The sequence below is a fragment of the Anoplopoma fimbria genome, chromosome 5 (genome assembly GCF_027596085.1).
Source record: "Anoplopoma fimbria isolate UVic2021 breed Golden Eagle Sablefish chromosome 5, Afim_UVic_2022, whole genome shotgun sequence".
Taxonomy (NCBI): domain Eukaryota; kingdom Metazoa; phylum Chordata; class Actinopteri; order Perciformes; family Anoplopomatidae; genus Anoplopoma; species Anoplopoma fimbria.
Genome location: NC_072453.1, coordinates 9542241 through 9554533, shown reverse-complemented (window position 1 = coordinate 9554533; position 12293 = coordinate 9542241). Strand labels below are relative to the sequence as shown.

At 41.2% G+C, this 12293-nt stretch overlaps 1 protein-coding gene across 1 annotated transcript in view; it reads left to right on the top strand.

Moving 5' to 3' along the window:
* The window catches only part of LOC129091120 (PH and SEC7 domain-containing protein 1-like), a 42652-nt gene extending 36505 nt beyond the window's left edge, over window positions 1-6147 (top strand). Inside the window, exons 9-15 of the mRNA XM_054598602.1 lie at window positions 1174-1367; window positions 1670-1740; window positions 2832-2989; window positions 4183-4327; window positions 5452-5595; window positions 5684-5897; window positions 5985-6147. Of these exons, the coding sequence (XP_054454577.1) occupies window positions 1174-1367; window positions 1670-1740; window positions 2832-2989; window positions 4183-4327; window positions 5452-5595; window positions 5684-5897; window positions 5985-6043 (985 nt within the window). The 3' untranslated portion in view covers window positions 6044-6147. The remainder of the gene's footprint in view (window positions 1-1173; window positions 1368-1669; window positions 1741-2831; window positions 2990-4182; window positions 4328-5451; window positions 5596-5683; window positions 5898-5984) is intronic.
* The last annotated feature ends 6146 nt before the right edge of the window (window positions 6148-12293 follow it).

Here is a 12293-nt window from a genome sequence, read left to right as displayed (position 1 = left end):
AATGTACGGCAGATAACGTTCAGGACATAACTGTTACCTGTTCTACTTCAAGAGAACTACAGAATCAGAATAGGAGGGGAATAACTAAATTAAAACAGAATGAAAATAAACACAAAAAGATGTTTAGAAATCAGGATTTAAAGGACAAAATCTCAAACCAAATCCCATGAAAAAAAGAAAATAATATTATTCAAGTCCAGCAAAATGGGTCAAACCTCCTATTTAATATATTTCTATTTTCTGAATTATAATGAAAAATAATAAAGTTTCAAAGAACATTAAACAATAAAACCATAATTCAAAAGTACACAGAAAAAGTCTGGATTTGATAACTGAAAATGAGAATGAAAATGAGAAAAAACTGCAAGCTTTTGTTTGTATCACAACATTGATTGGATCATGTTGATACATTTTTCATTCACATTTTAAGGACTTCCCTTCCATATTGGCCTATAGATTATCTGTTGTATTACCTATAACAAATGTGACTGTGTTCATATTTGTTTGAATATCAAATACTGCTGGACATAGTTAGCTTTAAAAGACAGTTTTAGTGACAACTTGCAAGTTTTAAAAGATTTCTCCAGAGTGTGTGGAGCATCAGAAACCTCGTCCTCCCCTCTGTGAGGCTTCAGGAGGAGGAAGAGTATCAGTGATGCTTCCTCTGAGTCAAAGAAGCATCACTGTTTTTCACCTCAAAGCTGGAACAAGAGAGAAGGTGTCACTCTTTAGCTTCGGTTCGTTTTGATCGAAGAGAGCGGAGACTGCGCCTCAGGAAACACACACACACACACACACACACACACACACACACACACACACACACACACACACACACACACACACACACACACACACACACACACACACACACACACACAACTAAAGCTTTGAAGGCAGTTTCATGATGCTCGGTGCAACAAAGAGCTCTGCCAAAGACGCCAGCCGTGTCCGTTAGATATTACTCATGTGTTCTGTATGAAAAATAGAAAAAGTTTCCCAGTAAGTGTTTGTGAAATCTGTGGTCCTCTCGTCCCGAGCTGTGACAAGCCGACAGGATGAATGATGATGTGTTTGCTAACGAGACATGACACATAAGTGTTGATCACCATGGGATCTGTTTGTTTTTCGTATTATTTATTTACTTATTTATTTTTGTTGTTGTCTCCATAGCGACGAGGAAGAGCTGCGGAAGTCGTTTTCGGAGCTGGGGGACAGCCTGTGTGAATCCACCGCCTCCCGCTCGGTGAAGGGGGAGGGCAGCGGTGGGAAGACGCTGACGGACGAGACGCAGACGTCCGGATCGCATCTGTACAAGAACGGGTTCCTCGTCCGCAAAGTCCACGCCGACTCGGACGGCAAGAGAAGTACGAAGACTCAGACCTTACTTTTGATATTTGCAAAATTCACTCTTGTTCTAGGAAACAGCAAAACAATCCTAAAACCCAGATGCGAGTCAGCATTTTATACACTTCCTGTCTCCTCATCGATATAAAGTATGTCGGTAAATACCCCTCTAGTGAATTTAGAAGCTTAAGCTGACCAGGGCCTTTTTGTGGGGTGTTAAGGTCCATCCTAAGTTCCTGGTCCTGGGGGGGTAAAGTTCCTCAAAAGGGGCTCATGTCCAAAACTACAGGTTTAATAATAACACGTTTTCTTTTCCTCTCAGCTCCGAGAGGGAAAAGAGGGTGGAAGACTTTCTATGCCATCCTCAAAGGACTCATTCTCTATCTGCAGAAAGTAAGTCACTCACGTCAATACAGAGTATGTTTTATGTATAAATACTTTAAAAGGCTGTGTGAGAAGCATTTTGTAACAGCTACTTGATATTTATTATTCAACCTTTTAAAATAACAGGTGATGCATCTCCGTAAACATTCTGTTTTTACTTTTCATGACAACAACAAACTTCTTCTCCTCGCGATGGAGATTCAAAATGTTCTTTTTTTTTTAATCAGGTCAACTGCTGACATTTTATCCGTAAAATGTTTTACTTTCAAAGGAAGTCACTTTACTGAACCCATTTCCTGTTTACACGTCTAAAAAGTGCTGTGACATAACATCCTTGGTTTCAGCCTGAATGAGGACTAAAAGACAACATCAGCTTGAGGAATGAGCCCGTCGTAACAACGTAGTTTTCTTTGGCTCAATACTTTAGTAACAAACTTATCATATACTGAAAATTTCCTTTCAGACTTAAATGTCTTGTTCACTTGATCTTGGATTAGATTTATCCTGAATTAAAACATAATGCTGCCAATTTTAGAAGCAGGATGTGGCTTCTTTTGATAAAAAGAGTTTATGTAGGAAAAACACGTTAATTCCTCGAAGTGATGATGTTTTGTTTTTGTTTCTAAAATGTAAGAAATTGTGCAAGCACTAGTATGGAAAGAATGCAAGAAACACCCAATGTAAATCATTTTATAGCAACTTAACCCTTCACCAAGACTTTTTGAATACTTTATTTGTTGTCATGATTATGTAACGAGCAGTACAACTGTGCTTTAAATGTAAAATCTTAGTTTGTTCAACAAAAGTCAGAGAAAAGTTCTATATTTCTATCGTGAAAGCAATCTTTTTCTATGTTTACATATAGTGTGGTGTCAAAACATGGATCACAAAATGTATTGTTTTGGTATTGGTACAGATTAATACTCAGTCATGATGTTGTCCATCCAGAGTCTAGATCAGAGACTCAATGCAGTGTTTTTACTCTGACGCCTCTCCTCCAATAAAAACATGCTCTTCGTCAGCGCTCCAACTTTAATAAGTGTTCAGACCCCTCTGTGTTAATCCGAGCGTTGATTTCTTCTTCATAACTGCCTCTCCAGGGGGAGTACCGGCCGGATAAACAGCTGACCGAGGAGGACCTGAAGAACGCCGTGTCCATCCACCACTCTCTGGCCATGAAGGCCTCGGACTACAGCAAGAGGCCCAACGTCTTCTACCTGCGCACCGCCGACTGGAGGGTCTATCTCTTCCAGGCACCGTGAGTCCTGTTTCATGTTCCTCACTGAGCCGAAGTAACGATGAGAGAACCGTTATAAGAAACTTGAATCTCCAACCATATCTGATGTCAAAGAACAAAGCTTTAATCTTTAATTCTTCTTTCTATCTGACTTTTTGTGAATTAGATCCCTGAGGGTTCAGGGTTTAAGGCTTTAGGGGGGACATTGGGATCGGGTCAATCTTCACGTGTGGCGTGGGTTTATAGTTTACGTTCCATCTGTGTGTTTACTGTGAGTTGGTGAGAAATGGACCAACTTTGGGGCACCGCACACTGTGATGTGTGCAAAACCCAGGGAGTGCAAGATGCTACAGCTAGCAGTGAAGTAATCTTATGATGGCAGGAAAATACATTTTCTCCTTTCTGCCACTTTTTAAATGTATCCAGTAAACAGACCCCTTTTTTTGAACGTTTAAAACAAAAGTTCTGATCTGTTCTGATTTGTTGCCCCCTTAAGCAGAAGATTTATACTCACAGTTTCCTAATGCCAAGTTCAACCATCAGATATGCGTGTAACACCAAGCTGTCCACAAACTTTTGACCGTGTACTGTAGCTGCCTAATCACAGCTGAGCACTCAGCCTCAGCGAGCAAACATGCAGCGCCAGATGTGCATATGCTGCGTGGAACACATGCAAAGAGCACACGGATCAATGAAACATACACAGGATGTATATATAGGTGTGTGTGTGTGTGTGTAGGAGGAAAGGTGGAGGTGAGCATGTGTGTGTTATCAGGATCCAGGAAGTGGCACATGAGTGGCCACATGTCTGAGCCCCCCAGGAGGACGGGCCCTGTGCTCCAGTTGCAGCTTGCATTTGTCCCAGATACTGTACCCGTCTCTCTCTCTCTCTCTCCTCTTTGTCTCTCCATCTCTCTCTCTCTCCGTCTGTACGTCCCCGGGGATTTAAGCAAGGCCGTCTGATTCAATCTGATATTTCTCGTGGGCCCCTAATGGGTCTGTTAGTGTAAAACAGGCCCCTTTTTTCCTCTCATGCATTAATTGGCTCCAGAATCATTTCTTTGTCAACAGCGAGGCTGCGTTTTCTCCGATAATTATCCCTTTGATGTTGATGTGTGTAGCCGCGTTCTGATGTGAGCATGGAGAGGAGCTGATAAGTGTGTTTCAGATCTGTTTGTGGCGTTGTTTTTTTAATGAGCGTTATCCGTCTACAGGAACGCGGAGCAGATGCAGTCTTGGATCACGCGGATCAACGCGGTGGCCGCCATGTTCTCGGCTCCTCCTTTCCCAGCAGCCATCGGCTCGCAGAAGAAGTTCAGCCGGCCGCTACTGCCGGGGACGGTGTCGAAACAGACGGAGGTATGAAGGGATGTTTCTAGTCCTACGGGGGGGCTGGAGCTGGGCTCTGTACTAGGAAGCAGTGATTAGTGATTTAACTTCAGGGTTAACTCTGGATTCTCAGTCCTACAACAGAGGTTCACCACTCACCGTAGTAGATCGCCATGGTAACTTATGCTAAACAACGGAGCAGGTTGTGTCCAGTTCTGCCGAGTGAAGCCAATGCATAAGTGTCTTAAAGCTGCATTCTCTCTAATGTCCACCAGGGGGCGACTCCTCTGGTTGTATAGAAGTCTATGAGAAAATGACTCTACTTCTCTCTTGATTTATTCCCTCAGTAAACATTGTAAACATGAGTTTATGGTCTCAATCTCTAGTTTCAAGTCTTCTTCAATACAGCATGATGTGTATTCTGTTAAGTTCATGTGTTGCAGATCTATTTTTATGCCGTGTATGACAATATTTTAGCCGGATTCTTTGAGCTGCAACACCGGCCGCAACCGACCCCCCCTTTCATGTGAACGATCACAGACAGACAGAGAAACCCTCAGTGGATTTACAGAGTTGATAACCAGCTTCGTAGGACGGCTTAGCTACAATAGTGTTTTTTTTAGGTAAACCAGATAACCAGAAGATACTCTGTGTATGTTGAACTCGCTTGTTAGTGCAGAGCCTCGGGTCTGAGTCGAGTCCAGGATCTTGTGAAATTCATCAGAACACGCCGAAAGAAACGTTGAACATTAGAGTAATGATCTGTTCTGTGCAGCCATTTGCACCTCATGGCAGAGTAATTAGAATACATTTTTCATGAATAAACAAGCCACTTAACACCGATGTGATATATTACTAGACGTCACTTGAGGTCTATGAGAGCAGGCATTTCATTCCTCACGTCAATTTTTTTCCATTAGAATATTTAGTAGATATTTGTCTTAGATATGTTTCCTAAGTAGAGAGAGAGTCAAATTAACTCAATATCAAATCCTAATATACTGCTTTGTCAGAGTCAGAACTGCAGTGGCATAAAGGTTAAGTAAAATAATAAAATAAAACTGAGCATTTAAAAACTGTCAATCAAAGAATGAGTTTGTTTGTTATTATTTATCGTCTCCCTCCTGATGTCGGCGTTGATCTTGTGCCCACAGGAGGAGCAGGTCAGATCCCACGAGTCTCGATTCAGAGCGCTGTCCACTGAGCTGTCCGAGCTGCGCTCCTACCCCCCCGACCGCAAGGTCAAAGGGCGCGAGCTGGAAGAGTACCGGCAGCGAGACGAGTATCTGGATTTTGAGGTGAGCTGGACTCGAGAGAGAAAGAAAGAAATGACGTAATAATAAATCATTATCACAGCTCACTCTGTCTCTCTCTGCGTCTTTATAGAAAACGCGGTACGCGACCTACGTCATGCTGCTGCGAGCGAAGATCCGGAGCGGCGAGGAGGACCTGTCCCTGTTCGAGGCCCAGCTGCTGGACGACAACGGGCTGCAGAGGGCTCTGTCCAGCCCCACGCTGCAGGACAGCAGCCAGGCCAGCCAGATCAGCCAGGCCAGCAGCGCCAGGGACGGGGGCGCCAGCAGCAAGGCCAGTGGCTGCAGCGGTGGTGGCGGTGGCGGCGGTGGCGGCGGTGGTGGCGGTGGCGGCGGTGGTGGCGGTGGTGGCGGTGGTGGTGGCGGCGGCGGCGGCAGCAAACCCCGCCCCGACGGCCAGAGACACAGCTACCGGCAGGCCGTCAAGAAGTGAGACGGGACGGGGGCGCCGGGAGCGGCACGGCTTTGCACCGCCAGCAGCAGGCTGTCTCCCTGCATGAAGTTTTTATTTGAGATCCAGGAGGGTTTGGAGCTCTGCTTGAAGGGGGAAGCAGGAGCGAGGGGGGAGGATCTGGGATCTGCCCCACGCCGGCCCCCCTTACTAAACCACGACGCCCTCCCCCGGCACCCCGACCTCCTCGTGGAACAGAGGACGTGCACACTGGCAGCGTGGCTGAGGAACACCAGCGAGGACGTTGGTGCAGGAGGTCACAGATGTGCAGAGACGAGGCGTCTGGGATGAGACAGCAGACTGAACGGCGAGGTGAGGAGAAGTGAACGATGAGGGACGAAAACATCCGGCTTCCTTTTTCTCGCCTCCTTCTCCCGCCCTTTTTGTTCTTGACCTTTTTCGGGACCAAACGTTTTAAAGCATCTCATTCTACGACGACTGATGACGCCTTGACTTCAGTTTGAATCGCCACTCTGACTTTTGAAGCGCTGTAACTCATCAACACCATTTACGTTCCCAGCTTCTTGTTTATTCTCCACGTCACCGCGGTGCGATCACATTCCAGCTTCTAGCTCCTATTTTACTGAAGTTGGCATCGAGTTATGATCTGCGGACCGTAGAGAACACACTTATGAAGATGTGGCCGCGGAGCTCGACGTGATGAGACGGTTTCTCCTCGGTGCTGACGGCCCGATTAGAGGCGTCAGCAGAACTTCACAGCAGCTCACTCCTCTTCTTCTTCTTCTTTTTTTGCTCTACTTGAACAAGAGATCCGTTTTCCCAGTTGCTTTGGCTTCTGTCCCCGTGATGTGCTTCTGTTCTATTTCTTGGCCGAATGTTTGTTTTCTCCGGTGATCCGCATGCCTGCATCCAGCTCTGCTTCTTTTAGGCCTTTTACTACTTTCAAGGGCAAAACTGAGAGCTGCAAAACTCGTTCTCTGGGGTCATTTATGTCTCTCTATGTTCTCTCACCCAACATGTGTAACCTCCGTCTGTACTTATAGCCTCTCATTTATAAAAAAAAAACCTATTTTAACACTCACCAGGCAGACCCTGAATGTTCTTGTTTTTTCAATATTTTTACAGTATTTTACAGTCGTTTGTTGATGTTGAACCTATTCCTCCTGTGTATGTCAAGTGTATATTGGAAATTTAAAAGGAAAGTATGCTACCCATCCTCTTTGTAAACATCCCGGATGTGTTGTGTATATATTTATACATATATATAGCATCATCAGCTTATATTGTAGGATATATGACGGTAATATATATTTACAATATATTCAAACACACGATTGTGAAGCCGCGTTAGGTGCACGCAAAGTCTCGCTACACGATAATCATGTGTTGTTGTTTGTTTTAGTTTTTTTCTCTGACACGTGGTAATAATTCAGCACAATATGAGTATTATAGTGACGCCTGTGTACCTATCAAAGATTAGTACGTGATTAAAGGCTGTTTGTGACGGGATTACACGCTGAAAGGAGCTAATTCGTGTGGGGCTTTTCAGCTGCCGCGGGCAGCGATCCAAAGACGGCGCATGGTTGGCTGCGACCCACAGCATGATATTTAAAGGGATCAGGGTTGTTGTATAGGAGATGCATGAAAAAAGGTGGAGAATGTATAAATATATATTTAAAAAAAAGGGATGGGGCAGCCTGTTTGTTTGGTCGCCATGAAAGAGCCTCACAGCGTTAAAGACATTTTCCTACTCAGGCTTTAAAAACGACACCATGAGCGTCCAAAACCAGCAGGGAGAGCTGTCAACATTCACTTTCAGCCATAATCCACACCTGCTGCACCTGCAGTGATTATGCATGACATCACACACTCACCTGATGGGTGTGGGGAAGGGGGGGGGTATTGCAGGGCTAAGTGACACAACACCCCGTTTTGTATTACCTGTGGTCGTCCGGTCTGTGTGAGTGCGTCCGTCTGTCTCGTCGTCATCCTCCATGTGGTTTACTATAAATGTGAATATGTTTTGTTTTTTTTGGAACACATGATTTAATATTCAGGCTAAAAGTGTTTGCCTTTTAAATCACGTTCTGCCTGCAGTTTGAGAGACGATTAAGTCGATTAACAGAAAGCAAAAAAAAAGTTCCCCAGTTTCTTAATTATTATGAATATTTCCTTCTTCTGTTTGTCTCATGTTACAGTAAACCGGAGTGTCTTTGAGTTTTGTACAAAAGAAGCAATTCAAAGACATTTATGATTGTCGTTTTTCACCTCTTCAATAATGAAAATAATCATTTGTTTATTTATTTCATCTCTATCTCCTCTCATCCTCGTCTTACCTTCACCTGAGTCATCGCTCTGACTTTTTTTCATTCCGGTGGTTTAAAAAAAAAAAAAAGGTTTATGTGGATATTGTTGCCATAGCTGACATCAGTTATATAACTTTGACATTACAGCTCTGTGTTTATTAATAGTGTTTGACTCGGCTGTTTGTGATGTGGCAAAACTGTCAAAGAGCAGCGGATGATGAGTTTTGATTCATCAGGTTACATCAGATAAATGAAAAATGTTTCATCAACTTGAAGGCACTTCTCAAATTTTATCCTGGAACCATCAATTAATTTCTTTCATCTCCTTCATTTATGTTTATTTCTGACTGAAAACAACCTTTGTGTAGATTAGAATCATTTGATTTTCACATGGAGCATCTCTACGTGCCAACTCAAAAAATGTCATACAAATGTTCACAAAACAATCGATCGTATCACACGATCTTCCTTTAGCACACAGTTCATCCCGTTATAATGAAATTCAGATGTCAAACACCCTTTTTTTTAAATTTGTTTTGTTGTTTCCAAGGTCAAGAATACACTTTCAATCTCAACCGTGGGCACAAGAGCTCAAACAATTAAGTCAATCAAATCATCTACAACTGTTTCAATAATCAATTGATCTCTGGAGTCATTTTTTCAAGCAGAAGTGTCAAAAAAAAATTTGATTCCTGCTTCTTGAATCTTAAAATTTCTTTGACAAATACGACGGTAAATTAAATTTATTTGGATTTTTCATTTTTATTTTTACTATTTTTAAACATTTTCACAGACAAAGAAAAAGTAAAGAAGAGAAAGATATTCGGCAGATTAATGTAAGAATTGATATTGGATCATTCAACTAAAACTGAACAGAATATGAACTGAACATTTCAAAGGCTTATAGTATACTGGAAAATGATGTTCAACCTATCCTAGTAATAAGTAGTAGTACTTCAAGTAGTAAGTAACTTCCAATAACAAATTACTGTATGAAAAAAACAAAAAAAAACTTGTTTTTACGGTAAAAAAAAAAGTTGTGCTGTGCTTGCCAGGACTTCTCCTTAATGAATACGATAGAACTTTTTCAATAACAGTAAAAGGATGTTAGCACTGCTGATTTTACAGTCAAGGTTGGGGTTTGATTCCATAATTCCACGTGAAAAATACAAGTTTTTAAGGCAGAAAGAAACACTGTTTTACTATATAACTAACATGAAAAAAGAAACACCACAGGCTGTCTGCTCTCCTTACAGAGACAGATGGATGCAGTATGAAAGAAAAGCCTCCACCTTGACAAACTCTCCAAGGTCCTCCCTCACCTCCTCCCGCTGTCACTGCTCTCTCGCATCAAAGAGCAGCTGCAGCATCTCCATGGCGCTGGTGAGTGTGGAGATGGCTGGTTCCCGTGGTGACGGCTCTTGTGATGCTCAAGTGAAAGTCACCCTGTTGTAGTTGCCTCCGTTAAAGCGGCAGTGCATGACCGCAGCTGTCCTTTAAAAAACACCATTTTATCTTATTTATATTTCTGCCCATGAACACCTCATTTCTGAATGTGACATGTAAATAAAGCATGAGATATTATGGCCTGTTTTCATTTATATTATGGTTAGAGTATTAAATGAAGGGTTAATATTTAAGGTAGGTCAACATGTTTTTTTTTTCTTTTCGTGTCCTTGAGCTCATGGTCATTTTTTATTTTTTTATTTCTCTCAATGTGAATGAAGGAAATGGCTATATTTAACGCTGTTGTATGCTGTTGTGTTTTAGAGATTCGAGCCAGCTCATACAAATCTTTTTACATGTAAGAGGTCTGATCTGATTCATCTCAGTGTTTTTTAGACCGGTGCAGGTGAGGCAACGTTCATTTAACGCTTCACATACAGTGAGCGACATGTGTCACTGCCTCGTTAAAAAAAAACTCACCAAGGAAATGTTGTCTGTGAGCTTCTCTGTTTGGGAGGCGTAGAAGGTGAAATAAAAAGTGTTTTGAAAGGTTAACTGTGTCCCGACATCATTGTGTGGAATGTATATAGCAGAGGGTACTTATACATTAGCTGAGTATTTAACAACGTCTACTATACTACATTTCAAAGACATATTTTTTAAAAAACAAGCATTTAAATAGTGTTTTGTTATAATTTGGTTCCACCTCGACCATCTACATTAAAATGCTCTTTACATAATATGATGCAATAATGTGATATACAATAATACATCACTAACAAGCCATTCTGCTGCCTTATTACATTTTTATTATAAATACCATAAGTATATTTTGATGCCAATGTTGAATGTGAGACTGTTACGCCCCCTTGGTGGCTCGGAGTAGAAGGACGTAACATAATGCACCAGGTTGAGCAAGTGAGGGTGTAGTCACACAAAACCAGGAGCCAATATGAATTCAAGAAAGTATTTATTTACAGAAAAGCAACACAGGGATCAAAGAGGACTGTCAGTGGCACCAAAGAAAAGAACATAATCTGAGAAGGAGGAGACTGAAAACAGTGGGAGGAGACAGAACAACAACACAAACCAACAACACAAAACAGAACACAATACATGTAGGCCTACAACATGTATACATACAAGACACTGTACGTAACAGAGACGTTTACTTATATGAAGTATTTATTTATTGTGGTGTTGCTACTTTTACTTACTTACCCTTTAAATCCTCAAAGATTATTTTTATATTATGTATATTTTTTCACATATTATCTGTGCACAAGATTTATATCATGTACGCAGACTATATGGATCAATATCTTCTGGTTACAAGGTATTATCTTGCATACTTTGCCCAGATTAAACTGTTAAAGGTAAGAAATTGCTGTTGGGCCCCAAATTGAACGCATCCACAAAAAAGGGACAATAAATTAGCCTCTTATATTCAGGAGCCATTTTTGTTAAAACTGTACTTTAGTGGAGCGAGTCCTCCGACAAACTTGATAAGATGCTCAAAAGCCAAGAAGTGATTCTCTGTTGAACCCGTGGATTTTTTTGGGCCCCAGGTTGGTTGCTCATTTGGCCTGGTTGGAAATACAGCCTTTTTTGTGCCCACAAGATAAAATAAAAGTCAATATTTTATGTCTTCAGGCCCCCATAGATTTGAGTAGATGATCCAAATCCCTCCTCCACCACTAGTGGGATATGACTAATACTGTATGTTATGAATCCAAATACTCAAGAGGGGGAACCAAACAATAGCTATGTCCTCTATGAAGTACTTTACTTGAGTATTTCCCTTTTATGCTACCTTTTAATTCTACTGTAGACTTGTTGTCCTGCGTTGTTCTTTCACAAAGAAGACTATAAAAGTGTAAAATGAAAGGTCAAATTATGACAAGAGATACAGTACCAGTCAAAAGTTTGTTCACACCTTCTCATTCAACTACTTTGAAGAATCTAAAATATAAAACATATTCTGGTTTGTTGAGCATTTGTTTGTTTACCACATAATTCCATATGTGTTCCTTCATAGTTTGGATGTCTTCAATATTAATCTATAATGTAGAAAAAAATAAAAAATAAAGAAAAACCATTGAATGAGAAGGTGTGTCCAAACTTTTGACTGGTACTGTATACATGAGGGGTTTCAGGTATATTCTCTGTTTTTTAAGGAGTCATTGGTTGAAAATAATAGATAACCTATGAATTAATTAAGATACACAGCAGTATAAAAAGTACTGTAAACTGTAAATCCAATAACATAATATTCTAAAAGTAGTGATTCTACTTTAACTTGAGTAATTGTACATAGATACACAGTGTAACATGATACAGTACCAGTCAAAAGTTTGGACACACCTTCTCATTCAACTACTTTGAAGAATCTAAAATATAAAACATATTCTGGTTTGTTGAGCATTTGTTTGTTTACCACATGTGTTCCTTCATAGTTTGGATGTCTTCAATATTAATCTATAATGTAGAAAAAAATAAAAAATAAAGAAAAGCCAATG